At 37.1% G+C, this 22,731-nt stretch overlaps 1 protein-coding gene across 2 annotated transcripts in view; it reads right to left on the bottom strand.

The window, feature by feature from the left end:
- The window catches only part of Dgk (diacyl glycerol kinase 1), a 108,240-nt gene that overhangs the window by 9,146 nt on the left and 76,363 nt on the right, over positions 1 to 22,731 (bottom strand). The window contains exons 4-17 of one of the 2 annotated variants that reach the window (XM_076779156.1): positions 19,184 to 19,318; positions 15,668 to 15,884; positions 13,916 to 14,077; positions 6,392 to 6,514; positions 5,964 to 6,013; positions 5,604 to 5,678; positions 4,982 to 5,219; positions 4,409 to 4,614; positions 3,540 to 3,713; positions 2,745 to 3,036; positions 2,455 to 2,579; positions 1,770 to 2,057; positions 1,393 to 1,594; positions 295 to 476 (exon numbers count right to left, since the gene is read on the bottom strand). In XM_076779156.1, the coding sequence (XP_076635271.1) occupies positions 295 to 476; positions 1,393 to 1,594; positions 1,770 to 2,057; positions 2,455 to 2,579; positions 2,745 to 3,036; positions 3,540 to 3,713; positions 4,409 to 4,614; positions 4,982 to 5,219; positions 5,604 to 5,678; positions 5,964 to 6,013; positions 6,392 to 6,514; positions 13,916 to 14,077; positions 15,668 to 15,884; positions 19,184 to 19,318 (2,469 nt within the window). Of the gene's footprint in view, positions 1 to 294; positions 477 to 1,392; positions 1,595 to 1,769; positions 2,058 to 2,454; positions 2,580 to 2,744; positions 3,037 to 3,539; positions 3,714 to 4,408; positions 4,615 to 4,981; positions 5,220 to 5,603; positions 5,679 to 5,963; positions 6,014 to 6,391; positions 6,515 to 10,849; positions 11,051 to 13,915; positions 14,078 to 15,667; positions 15,885 to 19,183; positions 19,319 to 22,731 lie in introns of those variants that run through there. The other variant, XM_076779157.1, reaches the window with a different exon arrangement.

The raw sequence follows: 22,731 nt of genomic DNA, 5'->3' as shown, positions 1-22,731 counted from the left end.
AATCTCAATTGAATTATTTCACTTAATGTTAATTTTTTCCAAATTGGTAAATGGAAATTAACTTTCCATTAAAAATGAATGAATTAATAGAAGATTACATAAGTTTTCAAATAATTACATTTACATATATTAAATAATTATTAGTTTAAGGGTTAAAGTTATTTACAATTTAATTTTCATTCCACTTCTCTAGAATAGTCTTTTTCTAGAATTCTATCGCAGAACAAAGATTCGTTTTTAGGGAAACAGAACAACTAACACCGAGCGCTTGATGTTTATAAAATGTTGACTCACAGTGCACGGGCCCTGCATCCACGGTTCCCCATCGATCTGCATGGGAAATCGCTTGCTCGTGGTGATGGTGACGCTGCTGCACTGGGCCAATCTCCTCCCGGAATGACGAAGTCCTGTTTTCACCTGACCCATGTGCAAACAGTTTTCTAAACCGATCACCTCTATGAGATTGTCTCCGATATCTGTAAACGTTCGAATCGTATTGGTGTTGCTTGATTATAGGGCGATCGATCTACGGTAGTTCATGAACATATTCGAACGCTTCCAATCTACATCGTTAACAAATAGAATAGAAGTTTTCGAAAGAAGGTTGTAAGTAAAGTTATATAGGAGTTACTAACAAGAAGCGTACGGAACGTCCAAAAAAGCTAACGGCGAGGAGAAAACGATTATACGTGAAATTAAGAAAAATCCAAGCGCATCTGTACCGAAACTTGCAGCGATTGTTGCAAATAGTTTCGGGAAAAATGTACATACTGAATTATGTCGTAGGAAAGGAGAAAATCTTTAATTTCCACTGTCTTAGAACAGTTTAACAATTAAAAATAGTTAAACTTTAGACGCGTGCAGTTTCGAAACTACTCATGTTTTCTGCATAACTGAGCCATCGTTGGAAGCGGTAAACCTTCCCCTTTAAAATGGTTTTTAATTTTTGTCGATCTGATTTACCGTTTTGGAGATATCGTAATTTATGTAAAATTTTCTCTCTCGCGCGTGAGTCGAGACGCACTGTTTATGCGCAAGGTCATTCACCTCGCGTCAGTGAAACGTAAACAAACACTTCGGACCCTTATATCTCCATAACCAGCTGTCATATCGACTTGAAACTAAAATCGCTATATCTCCGGAACTACTAAAGCTATCGACTTATTCGAAAGCTCGTTTTAAAGGGCATTTCATCCTCTGCCCCATGAATATATCACTTATTATAATTTAATTATAATTTTACGTATACATTCTCGAAACACCTATATAACTTTACTTACAATCTTATTTTGAAAACTTAAACTTAACGTGAGTATTCTATTTGTTAACGATGTAGATTGGAAGTGTTCGAATACTTTCGTGAGATACTGTAAATTGGTTTTCGATAAATACCTTGTATCGCGGCTGTGAGATCTACCGAATTAAAGCTACTGGTGCTGAGTTCTTTGTCCGGTCGTTTTTTTCGTTTGCCCAGTCGGTGTTTCTGATGTTGTTCGCCCCAGAGATTCGAGCCTCCGTGAGTAAAAGGAATGTTCAGTAACGCGACTCCTTGAAGGGAGGGTCCATGGGCCAAATCCAACGGTATTCCGTCGCACTGCGAACGTGGAAATCCCATAATCGTTTAATAAACCCATTAAATTAACACCGTGACCGTCGGCGGGTCAAGCATTCCTTTTTTATTTTGCAATTTCACGACTCGCCGTGTACGCGAGACTTTAACGAAAGGGTTAGATATAAAATATTCGAGCACGAGAGGGTAAAATACGTACAATGATTTCAAGATCTTCGTGAAGATTCTTGCAGCTGGCAGCGAATTGTTCTGTGGTCGCGTACTCGAAGTACCATAGTTTATTTTTCATCCTACTGTTGAACTTCTCGGGGTTCTTCTCCCTCTCCATGTGGAATTTCACGCATATCGCCGCGTCGACGCCCACCGAAAAATAATTATTGATGATATTGTATGGAATACTGTCCTGGTTCGCTTTCTTCTCATCGTTCTGGTCCAGCACCTCTATTTGCCAACGATCCATCATCACGGACGTCGACTTTTCTATTTTCTGCAAGTTATTACTCTGCTCAGAATCGTATTTTCTGCGTAATAAATGTAAGCTTAATATCTATTACATAACCCCATTAAATACTTAGTATTAATTGAATCGATCATAAATATTATTCGACGATATATTAGCTGGTAATTTATTACTATCTTTGCCTGGATCATCAATAAATAATTCATTAATATTAAGCACTATTATTTCTACTTAATTCTATGTTACATTTCAATAAATCAAATAATTTCAAATCATTCTTTTCATACGGTAACAAATAAAGAATGACCATCTGTTTTATCGACGAATAAATAAATGTTTTTTAATTTTAACTCTATTAAGTCTACTGCCCTATAATTATATCATTTTATCGATGATTTACTTGTTGCAACGACAATCTACGTACTTTGAGGACTTTGTGAATAGCTTCGCCCTCGTAACCGCCACCCCACCGCAAACATCTCGCAAGATCGTTGCCTGTACCCAACGGAATAACGCCTACAGCGGGCTGGTGTTCGAATTGAACACGATCTAAAGTGTAAAGATACTCTGAATACTCTGCACATCCATTATACTTGCAATAACTAGTATCGTGAGGCATTTCTCTGCTCCAAAACATACTATTTAAAATATACACGATACCAGTTAAGGGTTGTTGCACATGGAAGCCTCTCCAAAAAATTTTATAAATCATACCCATGGTTTCCAAAACCCAGCCAACGGTACCGTCGCCCCCGCAGCAGATCACCTTGAAGTTCTCCACGTCCTTGAACATTTGCAGGGCCTGCATGGGCCCACCCATGGCCAGATTATGAACCTGTCGCGGGTTCAAGATGTATTGGAACTTCCTCAGCATGCGTTCGCCTTGTCTGCCGCCGGATTTTGGATTTATGAAGACTAGTAGGGGCACTATACCGGGCGGTGGAGTGATTTGGAAGGACATCGCTGGCTGTTGGTTCGATGCGTTGCCAGATGTTAAAAACCCAATCTGGAAAGGAGAACGGTACTGGTCAAATTATGATAAAAAATTAAGGTCCGATTTCTTTTAAATGGTTGATTCAAAAATGAATTCAACGACTCACTCTACATTCTTTTAACTTTGCCAAAACCACTTCGATATCTACATTCAATACTCATGATATATAGGTATGGTCCATAACTTTAACACGTTGATTGCCAGACCAAACTCCTCAAATTGTCCACGAAAACGAAACTCTGTTTTTAGACAATTGGGAACTAGCATACCCATAATTTGTCATAAAATTTATTTTCACAGTCTCGTTAAAATTCAAGAGTCACATTTAGATTTATTTCTTTTAGTGAAAAACCTTGTCACCCATATGTGGATGACGTGGCAGTCAATGTGTTAATTCATTGTATCTTTAAAATTATTATATATACATATAATCACGTCGTACAATCGTGGTTCTTCCCTTGTTAGTTACAGTATTGTCGAGAATCGTTAAATAAAATTTATTCGATCGAACTTACGGAGCTCACGGACGACGAATCCTGGCCATGTTTGCTTCCCCGTTTGCTATCCCGCGACAAGGATCGTTGTCTGTCCAGAACGATCGGACATATTGCTGTAGGCGGCAGTATATGAACTGCAAACTCGCCAAGTGTGCATTCCGTTCTCACTTGCGAGACGCATCTGTTATGCAACTGCAATTTTACCGATTATATGAACATCGTAACTTTATAAAGTAATAACAAATTTATCATTCATCACATTGTACCTATCGCTCGATACTTCCGAGATACATTACATAAGTGTCGGTTATTGATATACAACGACAAATTTTCCTATTTCTCAAAACCAATAAGAGGTGGAGGGATTTTATACAGGGTGTTCGGTCACTTTTGGGAAAAATTTTAATGGGAGATTCTAGAGACCAAAATAAGACAAAACTCACGAATACTAATTTGTTAATTGAAGCTTCATTAAAAAGTTATTAACGTTTAAAGTTAAGCCTGTAGAACGGCAATCTCCGAACAGCTCCATGCGCGCGATAGTGATTCATCGTTCTACAAGCGTAACTTTAAACGTTAATAACTTTTTAACGAAGCTTCAATCAACAAATTGGTGTTCTTGATTTTCGTCTTATTTTGGCCTCTAGAATCTCCCATTAAAATTTTTCCCAAGGATGGCCGAACATGCTGTATACAGGAGTGTAACAGATGCCAGTATTTACCTTATTTTTCAGGGATAGAAATTAATTTTCGGCTCTGTTATTGTCATTTGTTAACGTTATTGTATTTTTAGTATTAAAATAATTTCCAATTTTCACGCTGTCGCTGAAAGATTCGGAAGATTTACGAACTGCGTGGAATTCGAGACAAAATTAAGCATTACTTACGGTCAATTGACACCATCTGCAGTGCAGACCCGTGATGCCGTTGTAACTCTTTATGGTCTTTCTACATTTGGAACATTTCCCGTGACAGTTACCCTCGACCCAGTGATGAGCCATTGTTTGTGACGTTTTCTTGCTCTTTACGTAAGTGGCTATGCAAGATGCCGGCGCTCTCTGAACGCACCTTTCGTGGACCGTGTACTTGCAAACTGCGTGAAAGCGACACAAAATTACACTCTTACGAGCTTCCGACAGTGGAAATCGCTTTTGAAACTGTTTTAAAAATATTTTGAAAATATCCGTGGTTAACAAAGCGTGTTAAATAATTCATTTACTAGGGGCGTACAAAACTGTAAATCAAAATATCTCAAAAACGAAGGTCCATGTTCAAGAAACCCTTCAGAGTTTTTTGATACTAGGTACGTAGTATAACTTGTACCTACTACCGTTTCAAAAGCGATTTCCACTGGAAGCTCCACTTGTTAGGGTTCAATGGAGGCGGTGACTTCGAATGTACTCGATTTCTATTCAATACTGTTTAAAAATCGATCACTAGAAGAGTCTTCGGGTACTCACAAACGCAACAAAGTCCTTTCTTGCCGAGGCCAACCAACATATTCAAACAGAGATTGCAATAGGCAGGCTTGCTAAAGTGCTTGAGCCTCCAGAGATGATTTCCGTCCTCTTTCTCGTGCGAGTCCAGACCCAGGAGCACCAACAACGGAATCGTCGTCAGACCACCCCTTTTCCATTCCTCCAGAGACACCGTGCCATCGGCATCGTAGTCTATTTCTACCATCATGTCTTGCAGTATCTATAAATACCGAGGATTTATATTCAGATATCGCTCGTCAATTTTCCGTCTCCTAAGCTAGGTGAAACAAAAAAGGACACTTTCGAGTACCATCGTCCTTGGCTACGATTTTTCTAACGCGAAACGATTGACATATTTCGTAACGGGATCTAGAGTCGGGACGAGATCGATGGAAAATTTTGATCGTGTCGATGTAGACAGTCTCGCGAAAGTATTCGAACGATAACATATTTCGAATTGAAATTGACACGACAATTTTAATTAGGAATATGTCATCGTTCGAATACTTTCGCGAGCCTGTGTAACTGTCTTCTGTCACAGTTAAGATACGCGTGGTTATCGTACCGTAGACGACAAGAACGAACAGTTGATATTCCAACTCACCGGTTTCAATTCCGAGACGTCCCATTTGAGATACTCGGCGACATTCATCATCTGATTGACAATGCAGTCCATCTCCTAGGAATACGCGATAATGATATTAAGTGTAAGATAACGACGCTCTCGCATCGATCTGTTTCGAACACACTTTGTCTATTGGCAGATTTATCTATAAATTATCAGATTCCATATCAGAGAACTCGTAAGCAGTATTTGTTTAGCAATCTACGTTAAATTTTATCGATGCAACGATAGGAATCTTTCTAATTAAAGAAAAAGAATATTTTAATGTAACTGTAGACACGAAGGCTTTCGATAAAAATATGTGCAACGAAAAAAAGAGAATTGGCTCGTTTCACTTACGTTGGTGTCAAGAACGCCATTTCCATCCGTATCGTATAGCCGGAACATGACTGCAAGAAAAATAGGGTAAACGAATTAATGCACGTCGAAATTGGCGTGCAACAAGTTGCAGTAGATATGCAAACTCGAGGGCGACGTATTGGGCGTGTGTGTGACTAAAAGGTGTGCTCGAACGAAGGTTTAAGAATCGCGAGTATCGATTTGCAGCTCGTAGAGTCAACGGGTTGCCAATTAATTATTTTTTTTATTTTTCTTTTATATTTCTGATCAATTTGTTGAACGTGCGAGAAGCCTTTCGTAACTGACGAGTTATATAAGCGATTTTTAACGAATTTCGACTGGAACTTTACTGAAACTTTAGCCTGAGACTAGAAATAGATTTCGTGTATAATTGGGGGGATCTATCTTGGAGGGAAAGGATTACTTACATTCTAATTTGTCCTCCGGTCTACCAGCTTCCAGGAGAGAAAGATAACACACGATATCCTTGAGGCTGACTTTAACCGAATGAACGTCTATCGTGCTCTGCTTCCTGACAAGATGTCTCATCTCTGTAATTCAACGAATAAACGCGTAAACGATCGCGCTGGGTTCTAAATAGAAACGATTTCACTGTCGATCGATAAAGGCACCACAGATTCGTAGAGTATTAACGATTTAACTTCTCCACCCGTGGAAAGTACACCGATGCATTATTTTTAGCCGAAGTGGTTTCTGTCAGGTTGGCATTCGAGAACCTGTTGCTTCGGTTAAGGATTTAGAAGCCAAGCATCGATGCGTGCGTACGAGACCGACTCTAATTATAACGATCAAGCATTGCACGCGCGCGTCGAGTTGATATACGGTCTATGACGCGTATTTTTAGAACGATATTTGTAAGCAGACATTGGGATGTATACTTAATTTCGAGCGATGCCGTAAGCGATAACCAGACGACGCTCGACCGTTGCAAACGTCTCTTCTACTTGCAAACTTCTCACAGAGGTATTCTACTTTTCGTCGAAATCGATATCGATTTCTAATATTATGCATTCGTGGATCGAAGCTAACTAATACCTGTGTTTCTTGAAACCTTCTTTTCTCATGAATCCCTCTTTTCACCCTTTTAGGAGTCAAAGGCAGTTACTGTTTCTCAAATTAATCACTCTTCTACTTGCAAATTTCTCACAGAGGTATTCTACTTTTCGTCCAAATCGACATCGATCTCCAATATTATGCACTCGTGGATCGAAGCTAATTAATACCTGTGTTTTTTGAAACCTTCTTTTCTCATGAATCCCTCTTTTCACGCTTTTAGGAGTCAAAGGCAGTTACTGTTTCTCAAATTAATCACTCTTCTACTTGCAAATTTCTTACAGAGGTATTCTACTTTTCGTCCAAATCGACATCGATCTCCAATATTATGCACTCGTGGATCGAAGCTAACTAATACCTGTGTTTCTTGAAACCTTCTTTTCTCCCTCTTTTCACGCTTTTAGGAGTCAAAGGGAGTTACTGTTTCTCAAATTAATCACTCTTCTACTTGCAAATTTCTCACAGAGGTATTCTACTTTTCGTCGAAATCGATATCGATTTCTAATATTATGCATTCGTGGATCGAAGCTAACTAATACCTGTGTTTCTTGAAACCTTCTTTTCTCATGAATCCCTCTTTTCACGCCTGTAGGAGTCAAAGGAAGGTATCGCTTCTCAAATTAATCACTATGCTACTTGCAAACTTCTCACAGATGTATTCTACATTTCGTTCAAATCGATATCGATCTCCAATATTATGTACTCGTGGATCGAAGCTAATTAATACCTGTGTTTTTTGAAACCTTCTTTTCTCATGAATCCCTCTTTTCACGCTTTTAGGAGTCAAAGGCAGTTACTGTTTCTCAAATTAATCACTCTTCTACTTGCAAATTTCTCACAGAGGTATTCTACTTTTCGTCCAAATCGACATTGATCTCCAATATTATGCACTCGTGGATCGAAGCTAACTAATACCTGTGTTTCTTGAAACCTTCTTTTCTCATGAATCCCTCTTGTCGCGCTATTAGGAGTCAAAGGGAGTTACCGTTTCTCAAATTAATCACTCTTCTACTTGCAAATTTCTCACAGAAGTATTCTACTTTTCATCCAAATCGACATCGATCTCCAATATTATGCACTCGTGGATCGAAGCTGTGTTAGCTATTATTAGTTAGGTATTATTAAACTAATACCTGTGTTTTTTGAAACCTTCCTTTCTCATGAATCCCTCTTTTCACGCTTTTAGGAGTCAAAGGGAGGTATCGCTTCTCAAATTAATCACTATTCTACTTGCAAACTTCTCAAAGAGGTATTCTACATTTCGTCAAAATCGATATCGATCTCCAATATTATGCACTCGTGGATCGAAGCTGTGTTAGCTATTATTAGTTAGGTATTATTAAACTAATACCTGTGTTTTTTGAAACCTTCTTTTCTCATGAATCCCTCTTTTCACACTATTAGGAGTCAAAAGGAGGTACCGCTTCTCAAATTAATCACTCTTCTACTTGCAAACTTCTCACAGAGGTATTCTACCTTTCGTTCAAATCGATATCGATCTCCAATATTATGCACTCGTGGATCGAAGCTAACTAAAACCTGTGTTTCTTGAAACCTTCCTTTCTTATGAATCCATCTTTTCACGCTGTTAGGAGTCAAAGGGTTAATCAGACGACCGAAATTCCGCTTCTCAAATTAATCGTTCTTCTATAGGATTATCCAAATTGATCGTAACATCTTTAAATTGAAATAAAACACAAATTATTTTAGAGATTTTAGGTTTCTTTATTTTATTATAAAGTTCTCTTCGCAACATTAATCGTAGAACACAATGTCATTCAAATGATCGCCCTTCTTTCACATGCTCGACTCGTTTTATCCAATTTTCTATTACACTATTACATAATTGGGGTTTCATTTCATTAATAGCGGCTATAATATTGTTTTTTTAGCTCCACGTCGATAAGTACCACGTGTTACGTTAGAAACTGAGCTAGTCTTTTTGAATTTATCAAAGAGACGACTTGTTCTCTCAGAAGGTCGATTACTTTACCAAAAATTTCGCAAAGTGCACGAAAACAAGCTCGAACAAAGCTTGAACGTTTCTAATAATTTTCAACAATTTGTACACATTGTTGCACAGTGTAGCCTTCCATGACGGTTTGTTTATAGATGATATGTGTGAAATATCACAAAGAACAATCTGTTGAAAGATGTGACATTCAATTTGGATAACCCTATACTCGCAAACTTCTCACACAGGTATTTTACTTTTCGTCCAAATCGATATCGATCTCCAATATTATGTACTCGAAGATCGAAATTAACTAAACCTGTGTTTTTTAAAACCTTCCTTTCTCATGAATCCCTCTTTTCACACTTTTAGGAGTCAAAGGGTTAATCAGGCGTACCGTGTACCGTTTTTTTAAGAAACGAAGTTTCGTCGACACCATTGTCGATACTTCCCTCCCGAAAATATCTTCGAAAATATCTCGTGGTTCTACGAGTTACCAGATACGTTCGAGGAGGAACGAAGGGCGGCAAATAAAGCGGCCGGTCACGGGGGAAATAAAGCTGGCTGATCAATCGACGAAAAACGATTTATTTTCGGCACGTGCAACAACGTTAAAACGAATTCACAATTCCGTGGATTACGCTTTTCATTTGACATGGCGGTAATTTCTGGGCAAAAGTAAATTTTGTATTTCTTCGAAATTTTTGATTAGTGGAATACGATGCGATAAATTGGACCTCGAAAGAGTCCGGTCAAGGACGATTCTGAGGGCGGAATTTTCGACGGATCCAGGGCATTGAGATCAATTTTGCGACGGCCTGTACAGTTCCTTCGAAACACGGGACGGGTGTGATTTATTTCGCGGCGACGTAAAGCAACAACGGTGTGCAATTAACTTAATTGAAACCGTCGATGCTCGTTGGATGGCAATGATTGATTGTTTCACTACGACGCGACGGTCGCGCTTAATGAATAACGAATAGCGGAGTGATTCCCGATGAGATTTCATTTCGCGTATGAATAGAATCATCCCGGAGCTTCCGGGCGCTTTGTTCCCCGCGGCGATTAATCCTCCGACGTTTACCAGACATTTGGACGTTAGAAAAAGGAAAGGTAAATCCGTTTTGCTGTTCGAAGCAATAACAAGGAGAATCGAATTAATTCAGTTATAAAACTGGGGACTTTAACGAGTACAAGATAACACGCTTTGCTCGTTAGATATCCACGTCTAACGATGCATTCGACGATTTGTTCGAAGGAGGATGTTAAAAAAGTGACAAATTTGTATCACGCCAGGCACCTAAAATATTTATAAGGCATCGTTCAACAGATTCTGCACTTCGAATTGTGCACAATTGTTTATATGTGATGGGAATATGTTTCTGACTTCAAATGACTGTAACTTCGAAGTGAATGCACGAAACGTAACAATTTTAAATGCGAAAATAAGTATCTAATAATTTAACGCAAAGTTGAAGCGACCGCGACGAACGCACTTGACGCAAGACTTTTGGCGTCAAAGTGAAAATCGCTGACGTTTCGTTTCGCGCTATAACTATCGAAACGTGATTCCGGTTAACGAAATTCCTATTAATAAAATTCACCTCCTTTCTATGCGTTCGAAAGAAAAATCTTTTTCACCACTAACAAATCGAGAAACTGATTTCTAATGTAATAATTAAATCGAAGCATCTTTCTATCCGTTTAAAAAAAAATTCCAGAGGAGATGTACTCGTCTGTGGGGAAAGTAAATAAAACGATCCTAAACTACTATGCTTTTCCAATCTTACTATTTTCCCGAGCTCGCGTTTCCGTAGAGAATACGATTTCCCTTGGAGATTTCAAGTTCCTTACTTGCCTTCCTTCAGGGAAACGCCCGAAACGTTCGATAAGCGCAGTCGATTGGTTTTCAACACCATTTGGCCAACAATCGAGAGAAGATCGTCGTGAGTTTCATCGAGTAACTCAAGAGCCCGGAAGTAACGACAATACCGGAGGTCGGTATCGATCATTGGATCGATCGGGAGCGCGAATTTCTCACTTGTTGCATCCCACGTGAGCCGGGAGACACTGCATCGCGAGAACTTCGAGCGTGTTCTCTAAACGTGACGTTATTTATACCGTATGATTACGATTCCTCGCGTTATTTCGAGCATCGAACCAATACGCAGACTCCCCACGAAAGCGGGACACTCGAACATTGCCACATTGTGGCGATTGGGGAGTGGAACACGTGGTAAAAATGAACCCTTAAGGGGAGATTCTTGTCTCAGTGCTTGAAATAAAGCTAATTTCTAGGATTTTTTTTTGAAGAGAGGTTTGAATAAAATATAATAAATTCTTTTCCATATGTTTATGTACATATTAATGATAGAAAAAAAATTTATTTACGTTTAATTATCTATATGTATAGATAGATATTCCACTATATACAGTTGACTCTGTCGTTAGAGGCGTCAAAGGGTGGAAATCGTCCAAAACGAAAAATTCAAAAACATTTAGTTAGTTTGTGGCGTCGCCTCCCAAATTTCATGTTAATTTGAACCTTTGGTATTTAATTTCTGAATAGTATTACTTTCGAAGAAAAATAAAAAATAATCGATTTTCTGACTGCCTGGTCCCCTCAACTGGTATTGTGTATTCACAATAATTAGTAAGAATGTTTCTATATAGCAAACTATATTAAAAAAATAAAAGGCAGCCAACTTCCTTGAACGATTGTCTTTATTTTGTGCAGAATAATAGAGCACAATATTGATTGCAAATAAAATAAATTTTAATCGTTGTCAATGTACCCCACGATACTAGTGAAGAGTGTAAAACAGTCGTTTATAGATGGTTTTCAATAGATATTCCAATTGTATAATATAATAAAAGGCAGTTAACTTCCTTGCACGAGTGTCTTTATATTGTGTAGAATAATAGATCACAATATTGATTGCAAATAAATTAAATTTTAGTCGTTTATATGTAGATGCTTTAGATTCTTCATTCGTATCGTGGGTACATTGACAAAGACTAAAATTTAATTTATTTTTGCAATTAATATTGTGCTCCATTATTCATAAAAGCAATCGTTCAAGGAAGGCTGCCTTTTATTTTGTGCCTCTTATGTATAATACGACTATCTATAACACTTTGAATTAATTTCAATTAGTTTGAACGAAAAGTTCTATTTACGATGAAAACTCCATTTTACATGTTTGCTTCTTTCCTTCTAAAATAGACTATTATGTAAGAAATCGACATTGATCTACGGTTTCGTCACCCGCGGTGGCAGACTTTGCAGAGACGATAAAGTCAAAGGTCCAGTCTAAACAACTCTACAAATAACTGATCTTGAATCCGAATATCTTCCGGATGTCATGACATTTTCCGAAGATCAAGGCGTTATTTCATGAATGGCAATTCACACGTTTCTGGATCCATTGGTCAAAGGTTTAGTCTGATCGATGTCTCGCGTCAAAGTCTGATAAACATTTTCTTTAAAACGAGTTGAATATTTTGGTACGCCTCCAACGTTAAATGTCACTTTTCATCGATCGTTTATTAATAAGTATTGCTTCTTCTTTGCATGGTTACAGTATTTCTACTGACAAAGAAACTGGATCAGCCTTGAATTTTCTTTTGCAAACTTTAGCTCAAACGTTTTCAATCTAGTAAAAAAAAAATGTGACAAACAAACATTAGGTGCAAGGAAAACATGATTTATTATAAAACTCTGTCTCGATCTTTTTTCGTTTAAACTCTCCGAGGATGAATTTTATTTGAAACAAACAACAATTTAAATATAACGTTGTGTTATATTATTAAAAAATTTAATTACCAATCTTTACGAAAGGATAGAATTTATTTATAAAATATTAGTTAGATTGTGAAACTGACGATCTAATAAATAAATATTATACTATGGGTAATTCCATTATATTTCCTTTTATTCATAAACTTTGTTCTCTATCTCAAATTATTTATTCCCGTATAATAATAAATGAAAATTCTTTTCATTTTCATTTTCAAACGTTCCAACATTATTTAATCCAAGTTTTATGCCAATATCTTTTATGGTTCAAACTGTTGTTACGCACTATACATGCATCCGTGACGCAATAACAAAAAAAAGAGTCGATTAGGACGTCATCCAGCTACTATAGATGCGCGTATTATGTCGTACACGTTTGCGGAGGTTTTACGGTGACTGGCCATTCGCTTTATGGCATCGATTTGTTTGCCAACATATATGTCACGTCTCATCATAAAGAATTCTACGACGACCATAAAGAGTTAGGTTACGATCTTCCAGCGATTCCCTTGTTTATCTCGCGGATTATGGGCCATGGTCGCGGAATCGTTCTCCGCCATTTCATCAAGCTATACTGCGAAAATTTTCCTAAAGAACATAAATCTAATTTCGTTGGAAAGACAAGAAACTGCTTTCAGTCCTTTTATCTAAAATTATTAAACGCGTTGAAATCATTAATTATTTTTCTGGACTTTCCAGAGTACACGATCGTTTATTATTAAACAGATATATCTGCTCAAACTTCTACGGACGTTTAAATATGCACTTAAATGATTAAGACGACCAAAACATTTTCCGTATAGCTAGTTATAACTTGAATTAAATTTCTACCAAATTTTACAACCATCTCTAAGTCCAAACAATGGCATTTGATAAACATTGATAGGCGATTTCAAAATAAGTTAACAAAAACACGTGTTGAAAGGCGAAGATCATTCTACCTCAGCAGGAACAAAGGCGATCGTCGGGTTTCTTTGAAATTGTCGACGACGACACTGTTCGATAATGTAAAATCAACGAACGTTTGTCGCGAACGGGTCATCGAGTCATTTTTCCTCAATTTTCCGCCGTTCCGTTAAAAGTAAATAGTGTTCCGCGCGCCATTTAACATCGTGCTCGACCTACCTTCCAATTTCCCGTTGTTGACGAGCAGCGAATTGTTCGACTTCTTCGACGAATTCCGTGACATTTGGCTATGGCTGGGGCTGCTATCGGTGCTCTTTTTCTCGATAACGTCGTGGCAGCTGTACGAAGTGTGCTGTATCATCAATATGGGATGTACGCTTCCTTGAACCCCACCGAAACAAGAGGATATTACCAAGCGAGTGATCGGATGACCAAATGGACGACGGAGCTTCCTGATTTATTACGGCCCGATTCTCGATTTACTGGGCAGAAAGCGACGGGTCTAATGGACGCTCGGGGGTTCATCAAGTTTCTAGTCGCTTTTGTCCCCCTTACCCCACCCGACTCTCCCACCCTTCTCGCGATCTCGATCAATCAGAGCCGCGGGCAAAGGTAAACCGATACCCGTGATCTGCCTGCGTCTTGGATTTCGCGAAATCGTGGACATTCGTCAACGGGGATGAAAAGGTTTGCCAGGAACCATCAGGCCTAGCCGGAAACACGGAAATCGATCATAATCGAAGGACTTGATGCAATAAGTAATTTTTTATATACAGTTGCGGAGAAAATTAAGTGAACAGGCAGGGAAAATAGGTACGAATTAAATTTAATCAAAATAATATAACTATTATGCACTTAAGTATTGTGTATTATACAGGGTGTTCGGTCAACCCTGGAAAAAATTTTAATGGGAGATTCTAGAGGCCAAAATAAGACGAAAATCAAGAACAGCAATTTCTTGATTGACGCTTCGTTAGAAAGTTACTAACGTTTAAAGTGAGAAACACTATCGCGTGCACGCAGTTGTTCTCAAGTTGCCGTTCTACAGGCGGAACTTTAAACGTTAATAACTTTTTAATGAAGCCTCAATCAACAAATTAGTATTCTTGATTTTCGTCTTATTTTGGTCTCTAGAATCTCCCATTAAAAGTTTTCCCAAGGGTGGCCTAACAGCCTGTATATCTTTATGGTACATAGATTAATTAGGGAATAATTTAAATTAATATTTACACCCACGTCAGTATTTATGTCGACACCTTCAATTTTTAGGTATTCTCTCTTTTCTTTGAAATTTGTCGTCTGCCTTTTGTCGTTTATTGTTTCCCCCGCATCGAAAGAGAAAAACTATCAATATTATTCTAGATTTTTCAATTAAAAGTGTAAGTTCTGATATCACACTTCATACTAAAGAAATTACAATAACGTACGAAGTGCATTAAAATACAATGTCAACATACTTTCTCTCTTCGGTTATATTAAACATTTTCCTTTTCTACATAATTTTGTATCTGTATAGGAATTACTTTGCGTTCCATGTATTTTCTTCTTTTTGTTAAACTTCGATAAACACATATACACAATAAATAAGCTCTTACACTTACGTCATTAACTTAAGTTTTGATCGTTTATAATAGAACCTTACGTGTTGACATAAATACCGACGCAGTGTACCCCCCTCCCTCCCCCCGCCAAACCGGATATCGTCCTTTGATTAGGTTCGTGCGCGGTATGATCAAAAGATATTAATGGCAAATAGGTCGCTTTCGCCCAGAGGAAGTTAATATTACATAATATTGCTCCGAGTTCGCACTTATGAAACGTCTACATCCATAATTGTAATTTCGTACATACTCCGTATATTCCATGCTCCAGTACAAGGTTTCTAATTGAATTTTTGCGTCGTTTTGCGTTACTATAATCGTCTGATCGGTTGGTTTGTCCCGTTCGAAAGAGTGCAAATGATTTAGCTACCTGTTCGGGTCCTGCTGGAAGCTTCGCTTTCCGTTCGATGGTGCCCCAGGGCCTGCAACTTTTCTGTGAGGCTGTGAATTTTATCGGCCAACGAAGAACCACCGTGGCTCTCTATCGATGTTCCTCCAGGCATACCAGTGCTGTTCACGTTGCTGCTGGACGTTGTATGGGACGTGATTGCGGCACAGCCGGTCGTCGACGATAGCACTGCCATCTCCTGATACGCAAATTCTTACTTTTACTCCCATCTAGATTTCTTAACGATTTCTTAGAAATTTTTCTTAACCCCTTGAGTGCTCATGGACGCATATATGCTCGCATACCTCAACACAATTATCAGTATTTTAAAAATAAATTATATTATTAGGTCGTCCCATAAGTTCGTGCCATTCGATATCCTGAAATTGATGAAGATTTGTAATTTAACAGAGAACAAACAAAATTTGTCAGTTCAGGGGGTTTCTGAAATTTTAAATATACCAACACCAACAATTCAAAGAAATAGATTGCACGAATGTTTTTTAAAACGTCAAAGTTTTAGTGAAATCGTCGAACTACATTCTAATAAAAAATCAAAGATGTTTTGTAGCGACGATACAATGACTTTGAGAAGAGGTTTACTGCTTTTGTACTGTTTTTACTGTGTTAAATAATATAACTTCTTTGAGTTGGTTTCTGTGTCTTTATACAAGAAGTAGCTGCATGACACGGTTGAAAGTTGATTTAGAAAGACAAGTTAGTTTTAGTTGCTTTGTAACAGTAACATAATAAATAAATACGTGTTAAACGACTCCTGCTTCTTTTTTCTTGATAACGTGTTTAAAATATTGCTTTAAGTTGCAGTATAAAACTCGTCACGAGCAATATGGGACGACCTAACATTTAAGTTAAATTTTTAATTTTAACGTATTCAATAAAATAATTCATTAAGAGAATTATATTTATTGCGCCATGTATAATAAATCAACCAGAGTTCGCATCAGCGTACAGTATTCCGTTTCCAACGAGCACTTCAGTCAGGAGTATGTAGCACTCAAAGGCTTAAAAAGTGGAATTAAATTTTTAATTTTCAGTATTATTACACGAGTTGAGTTCAGACTACTTCACAGCAATCTGGAAAGCGATAATTTATGACCTCCAATTTTCCAACTTTCATATCTATAAAAAATTGTTTTTTTGAAACTTCGAAATCCAAAATATTAGGTCTGTCAAAGAACTTTATGATCATGTGGTAGCGTTGTAAATAAAAAATCGTAAAACTGAAATTAAAACTAATTATATTAATTTTTCGTTATAAAATATTAAAAGGTAAATTTGTACTATATTTGGAGTTATATGACTACCTATATTTCAGTTATTTAATCATTTCACAAGCACTCTGAAGTCGTATACAAGCAACATTCAGTTTATGAGTATTCGAACTTTGAAGAGGTTTTTAAAAAAATGTTTAAAAGCGATAAACATCAGGTTTATTTCATTAGAAAGTTTAAATATTACTAAAAATAGTGTATCAATTGGAGCTACCATATCCTAAAGAACATTTTGTAAACTTTTTCTGCAGCTAGTATATATTAATTTTTCTAAATATTTGACTGTTACTGAACCAATCAGGTGAATCATCTGGCTGCGCATAAAAATTTTCGTGTAATATTTTGTAATGTGCATAAGTTAAAGATATTATACAGAGTGAGTCTCGTAACATGACGACCTCAAATAACTCGTAAAGTATTCGTTGTACGAAAAAATGTTTCAAACAAATGTTGAATGGTATCTAGGGGGACATATAGTGCTCTAATCTGTTTTTTATTACCTTACTTTTTTATTGAGATATTAGGATCACCTTCAGTTTTTTAAATGGAATGTCTAATATTTTCTTTCGAATTCGGATAAATCATCAAATTTTGCATAAAAAAGTATTACACAAAGTGGGACTTCAAATGAATAATAACTGAGATATTTTTAAAACAAATTTTATTTCAAGCGATGTTCGAAGTGCTGTCCATTACAGTCAAAAATTTGAATGAGAGATTCTATACGCCAAAATAAAAAAAGAATCAAGAATACCAATTTATTGATTGAGGTTTCGTTAAAAAGTTATTAACGTTTAAAGTTTTATACCGACCGGAAATTTTTCAACGAAAAAAAACATTTCAAATCGTTCTAAAAAAATTATTTTTGGCTGCGAGGGTCAATTTCAATCATTTTTGGTGAATAGATATACCCCCGAAATCTTGCGCACTTTCGAGAAAAAAATTCCTAAACAAAAATCTGATGTGAGGCCAGAAATGCTTCCCTGAAATTTCATGCGAATCTTTAAAACATCATAACTCCTGAACGGATTGGACGATTTTAATGTTTAAAAAAGCAAACTACGCGTATTTTGGTGGAGAATATGTATAAATCGTAAAAATATTCGAAAAGTTGGTCCTTGATCCCGCAAAATGAGAAAAACCCCATAAAAATGGTCCAATTTTCAAACAGCCATAACTCCTACAATTGTGAATATATTTCAATGAAACTTTTTTCTGAAGTAGAGCTCATGGGTACCTACAAAAAAGTATTACACAACTTTTCTGTAGGGCGTCAAACAAAATTACTAAAAATGAAAAACGAATTTTTAAGAAAAATCGACAGGGGGTAGGTGCCTAAATTTTTCGACGGAAACAAAAAATTTCAAATCGTTCTGAAAAAATTATTTTCGGTTGTGGGGGTCAATTATAATTATTTTTGGTGAATAGACATATCCCCGAAATCCTACGCACTTTCGAGAAAAAAATTCGTGTAGGTAGACAAATTTTATTTTGCTAATAACTTTTTAACGAAGATTCAATCAACAAATTGACATTCTTGATTTTCGTCTTATTTTGACCTCTAGAATCTCTCATTCATATTTTTGACTGCAATGGACAGCACTTCGAACACCGCTTGAAATAAAATTTGTTTAAAAAATATCTCAGTAATTATTTATTTGAAGTCCCACTTTGTGTAATACTTTTTTATGCAAAAGTTGATGATTTATCCGAATTCGAAAGAGAATATTAGACAATCCATTTGAAAAACTGAAGGTGACACTAATATCTCAATAAAAAAGTATGGTAATAAAAAACAGATTAGAGCACTGTATGCCCCCCTAGATACTATGTAACTTTTGTTTGAAACATTTTTTTGTACAACGAATACCTTACGAGTTATTTGAGGTCGTCATGTTAAGAGACTCACCCTGCATATACATATAGTTTCAATTCATAATTATATGGTATTCATTCTATTAAATTTTATGTAGTAAAATTTTACTATCGTAGCATCGCATAAACTAATAGTGCCCCTAAGTAATATTACTTCAAATATTCATTCTTTTTATTTTTGGCTACAAATTATCGTTTTCCAGACCACTGTGCACCGGGGACACGTAATCTGCCATCATTCTACAGAAAATTCAATGAAATCGAACAGTCGGAACACTCGTCTTACAAGAAACAGTTTCAAATAACAAAGAATTTTTAATTACGAACGTACTTTGAAAGCTTTCCCGTCGACTCCGCGCGGCACCTTTTTGACGAACGATAGAAAAAGGTGTCGCGACAGTTCGTCGGGGGTGGCGTCTTCGAGGTAGGTGTCCAGAAATTTCCGAAATCCATCGTAATCGATGTCCTGGAACGAAAGAAATTAGCAGACGATCGTAAAATAACTCTGATTTTTGGAAAGTTGATGGAGCACCGATAAATATGTTGGCACGATTTCCCTTTATTTCGTAGCAGCGGCGCGCGACGATGCCTCCAATTTCCAAGCCAGTAATTTCGTTCAAAAATCGATTTCCGGAACCGAATGATCAACAGGGAAATATATATCCGTCGATAAATACAGGGTAAGTTGATTATTTACGGGAACCTATTTGGAGATTGCCGTGCACCGCGTCGCCGGATCGATGAATACTTAATTTACTTACTCGTCCCCGTGAATATCTATCCTGGAAACTTATCGCGACGGAATTTACATTTCAAGACACCCTGATGGCGGGAACGCGAGATAAACGGTAATGGCGAGTCGGAAATTATTGGTTAAATTCACTTATCCATTCGCTAAGTTCGTTCGAATTGAATCCTAAGTTGCTGTCGCTATCAGCAAACTGTCCAAGATTCGATAGAAACATTCTAAGACCCGTGGGATCGATACGGATGGCCAGATGGTCCGCGATATTCTGTGTCGAAGATTCCAGACTCGACGGATGTAACGCGACTCCAACCCCAGAGACTGCTTTCGATTCGTGGGACTTCAAAGGTACAGATGTCCCCAAAATCGTAGCATTCGGATACAGATCGTCCCGTTACAGTCGCGAGCACATCAATTATTTCGAACTTAACGTTAAAACTACCGGTAACGATGGTGTATTTATTTGCACTGAGGAAATTAAAGCGATAGATACTCGAAGAAACGTATTTTTTCACAGTTTTCATTAGAAATTATGAATGGGCCATTTTAACCATTTCTGTAGTTCTAGTGTTAAACGCCTAACAACGAGGAAAATATTATTAAAAATTATTGTAACGTTTACAGAAAATGGTCGATTTTCTCGAACCGAGTTTAATCTGGAAAACTTTCTATCCCATTTTTCAAAGTTTCGAGAACCATATTAGGTACAGCTAATCCGACGACGCGCCGTTATTTAAACTGACAACGGAGTAGGTTATTCGTTATTCAATTCGTTTTAACCAAGCAATCCAGCGGTTTATCCGACGCAATATAAATGTATTAACCCGATAATAGCAGTAGCCATCTTGTAATCAGCAATGCCAAACAGTTTGCTCGGACTACCCAAACTAGATCAGAGCCTATTGTACGCGGATTATACCGTGATCCAAATCTTGTTAACGTAGAAGCTTTCTGCATACACAGAATCTATATACGGTGTTTGTGGAGAAAATGAGATTTCGTCTCCTATTCCGAGTCATCGCGCGAGACGATTGGCAACGAGAGACAGCGCTTTATCCAGGATTTCAAACTTTAAATATTTCAATTTTACGAACTTTATCATATGCAGTAGCTCGCGAAAGTATTCGAACGCTTCCAATCTACATTGTTAACAAATAGAATGCACACGTTAGGTTTAAGTTTTCAAAATAAGATTGTAAGTGAAGTTACATAGGAGTCGCGAGAATGTATATGTAAAATTACAAACACATCTGACAACAAATACAGAATTTACAGGGCATTTAGTGTAAACATACCGTTTTCGAACGTCACAAAAGTATTCGAACGTACGAATAAGTTTTAAATTATTTAATATTAATATCTGGTTAGTCCTCCTTTGGCATCAATAACGTGTCTGACCCGACTTTTTATGCTGTATACAAGTTTTCCAGTTGTTTTTGTTTCGATGGAATACCATATTTTGGGAATGACGATAATAGAAGGTGGTCAAACTTTTAGTGAAATTAAAAAATTTTAAATCATTATGGAAAAATTATTTTTAGTTGCAGAGGTTCATTGCAATCATTTTTTATGAATACACATACCCTCGAAATCCTACGCAGTTTCGAGATAAAAATTCATTACCGAAAATATAATGTCTGACCAGAAATGTTGCCCTGAAATTTTATGCGTACCTTTAAAACGTCATAACTTCTCAACGGATTGGACGATTTTAATGTTTCAAAAAGCAATCAACGCGTATTTTAGTGAAGAATATGTAGAAATTCTAAAAATATTGTAGAAGTTGCTCCTTGACCCCATAAAATGAGAAAAACCCCATAAAAGTGGTCCAATTTTCAAACGGCCCTAACTCCTACAATAGTGAACGTATCTCATTGAAATTTTTTTTTGAAGTAGAGCTCATGGATACCTACAAAAAAGTAATAAACAACTTTTTCATACAGCGCCAACCAAATTTATTAGAAATCAAAAACGAATTTTTAAGAAAAATCGACAGGGAGTAGATGCCTATATTTTTCGGCGAAATTAAAAAGTTTCAAATCGTTCTGAAAAAATTATTTTTGGCTATGGGGAACAATTATAGTCAATTTTGGAGAATAGATATACCCCCGAAATCCTACACACTTTCAAGAAAAAAATTCTTAACCGCAAATATAATGTGTGACCGAAGATCTGTGATTATATTCCTCGTTTTCATCACTTCGTATGTAGATATAGTCCAATTGTCCAGCATATAACATTTTAATGGGAGATTTTAGAGACCAAAATAAGACGAAAATCAAGAATACCGATTTATTGATTGAGGCTTCGTTAAAAAGTTATTAACGTTTAAAGTTCCGCCTGTAGTAGTGACTTGTAACGTTCGAAAACGGTATGGTTGCACTAAAAGCCCTGTAAATTTTGTATGTGTTGTCAGATGTGTTTGTAATCCTACGTATGCATTCTCGAGACTGCTATGTAACATTACTTACAATCTTATTTTGGAAATTTAAACCTATCGTGTTCATCCTATCTGTTAACAATGTATATTGGAAGCATTTGAATACTTTCATGAGCTACTGTACAGAAATGAATGAAAATTTCAGTCGTCCGTGGCGCTTGACGTGAGAATATACTCGAAAAAAGATTCGACGAAAAACTTGAGGCATCGATGACACTTAGTTCGAATTAAGTTTCGCGGAGGGTTCGGACGAGAGTTGCTCGATCGTCTGTTTAAAGAACTAATTGCTTCAATTGGTTCGATACTTCGTTGCGGGGGCGTACCTGTTGATCGAACGTAGGACTCCAATATTGTACGAGAAGTTGGAATGTTGGGAATTGCGAAATATTATTCAGCAACGAGTCACCGTGCCGTTTTTCCCCGAACGACGAACGGCGCCCGTTTCGTCTTGAATTTATTGCGTGCGTGTAAACGCGCGAACACTCCTTCGACGAGTTACTCGTTGCTGTTAATTAATTGGTTCTCCACGCATAATATTTCGTTTTGTGCGCGACACGCGTGTACCTTGTTATTAGCATAATCGATAATGATCGGTGCCTTTAAGCAAATTCGCGCGAAATTAATCAGCACTCGTTAGCCGGTGCTCGCATCCATTAAGAGTGGCGGGGATGTTTGTTTCGGCGTCAGTTCGACG

The sequence above is a fragment of the Colletes latitarsis genome, chromosome 11, assembly GCF_051014445.1.
Source record: "Colletes latitarsis isolate SP2378_abdomen chromosome 11, iyColLati1, whole genome shotgun sequence".
Lineage (NCBI taxonomy): Eukaryota > Metazoa > Arthropoda > Insecta > Hymenoptera > Colletidae > Colletes > Colletes latitarsis.
The sequence above is the reverse complement of the archived record's forward strand: the minus strand, read 5'-3'. Positions and strand labels throughout refer to the sequence as shown.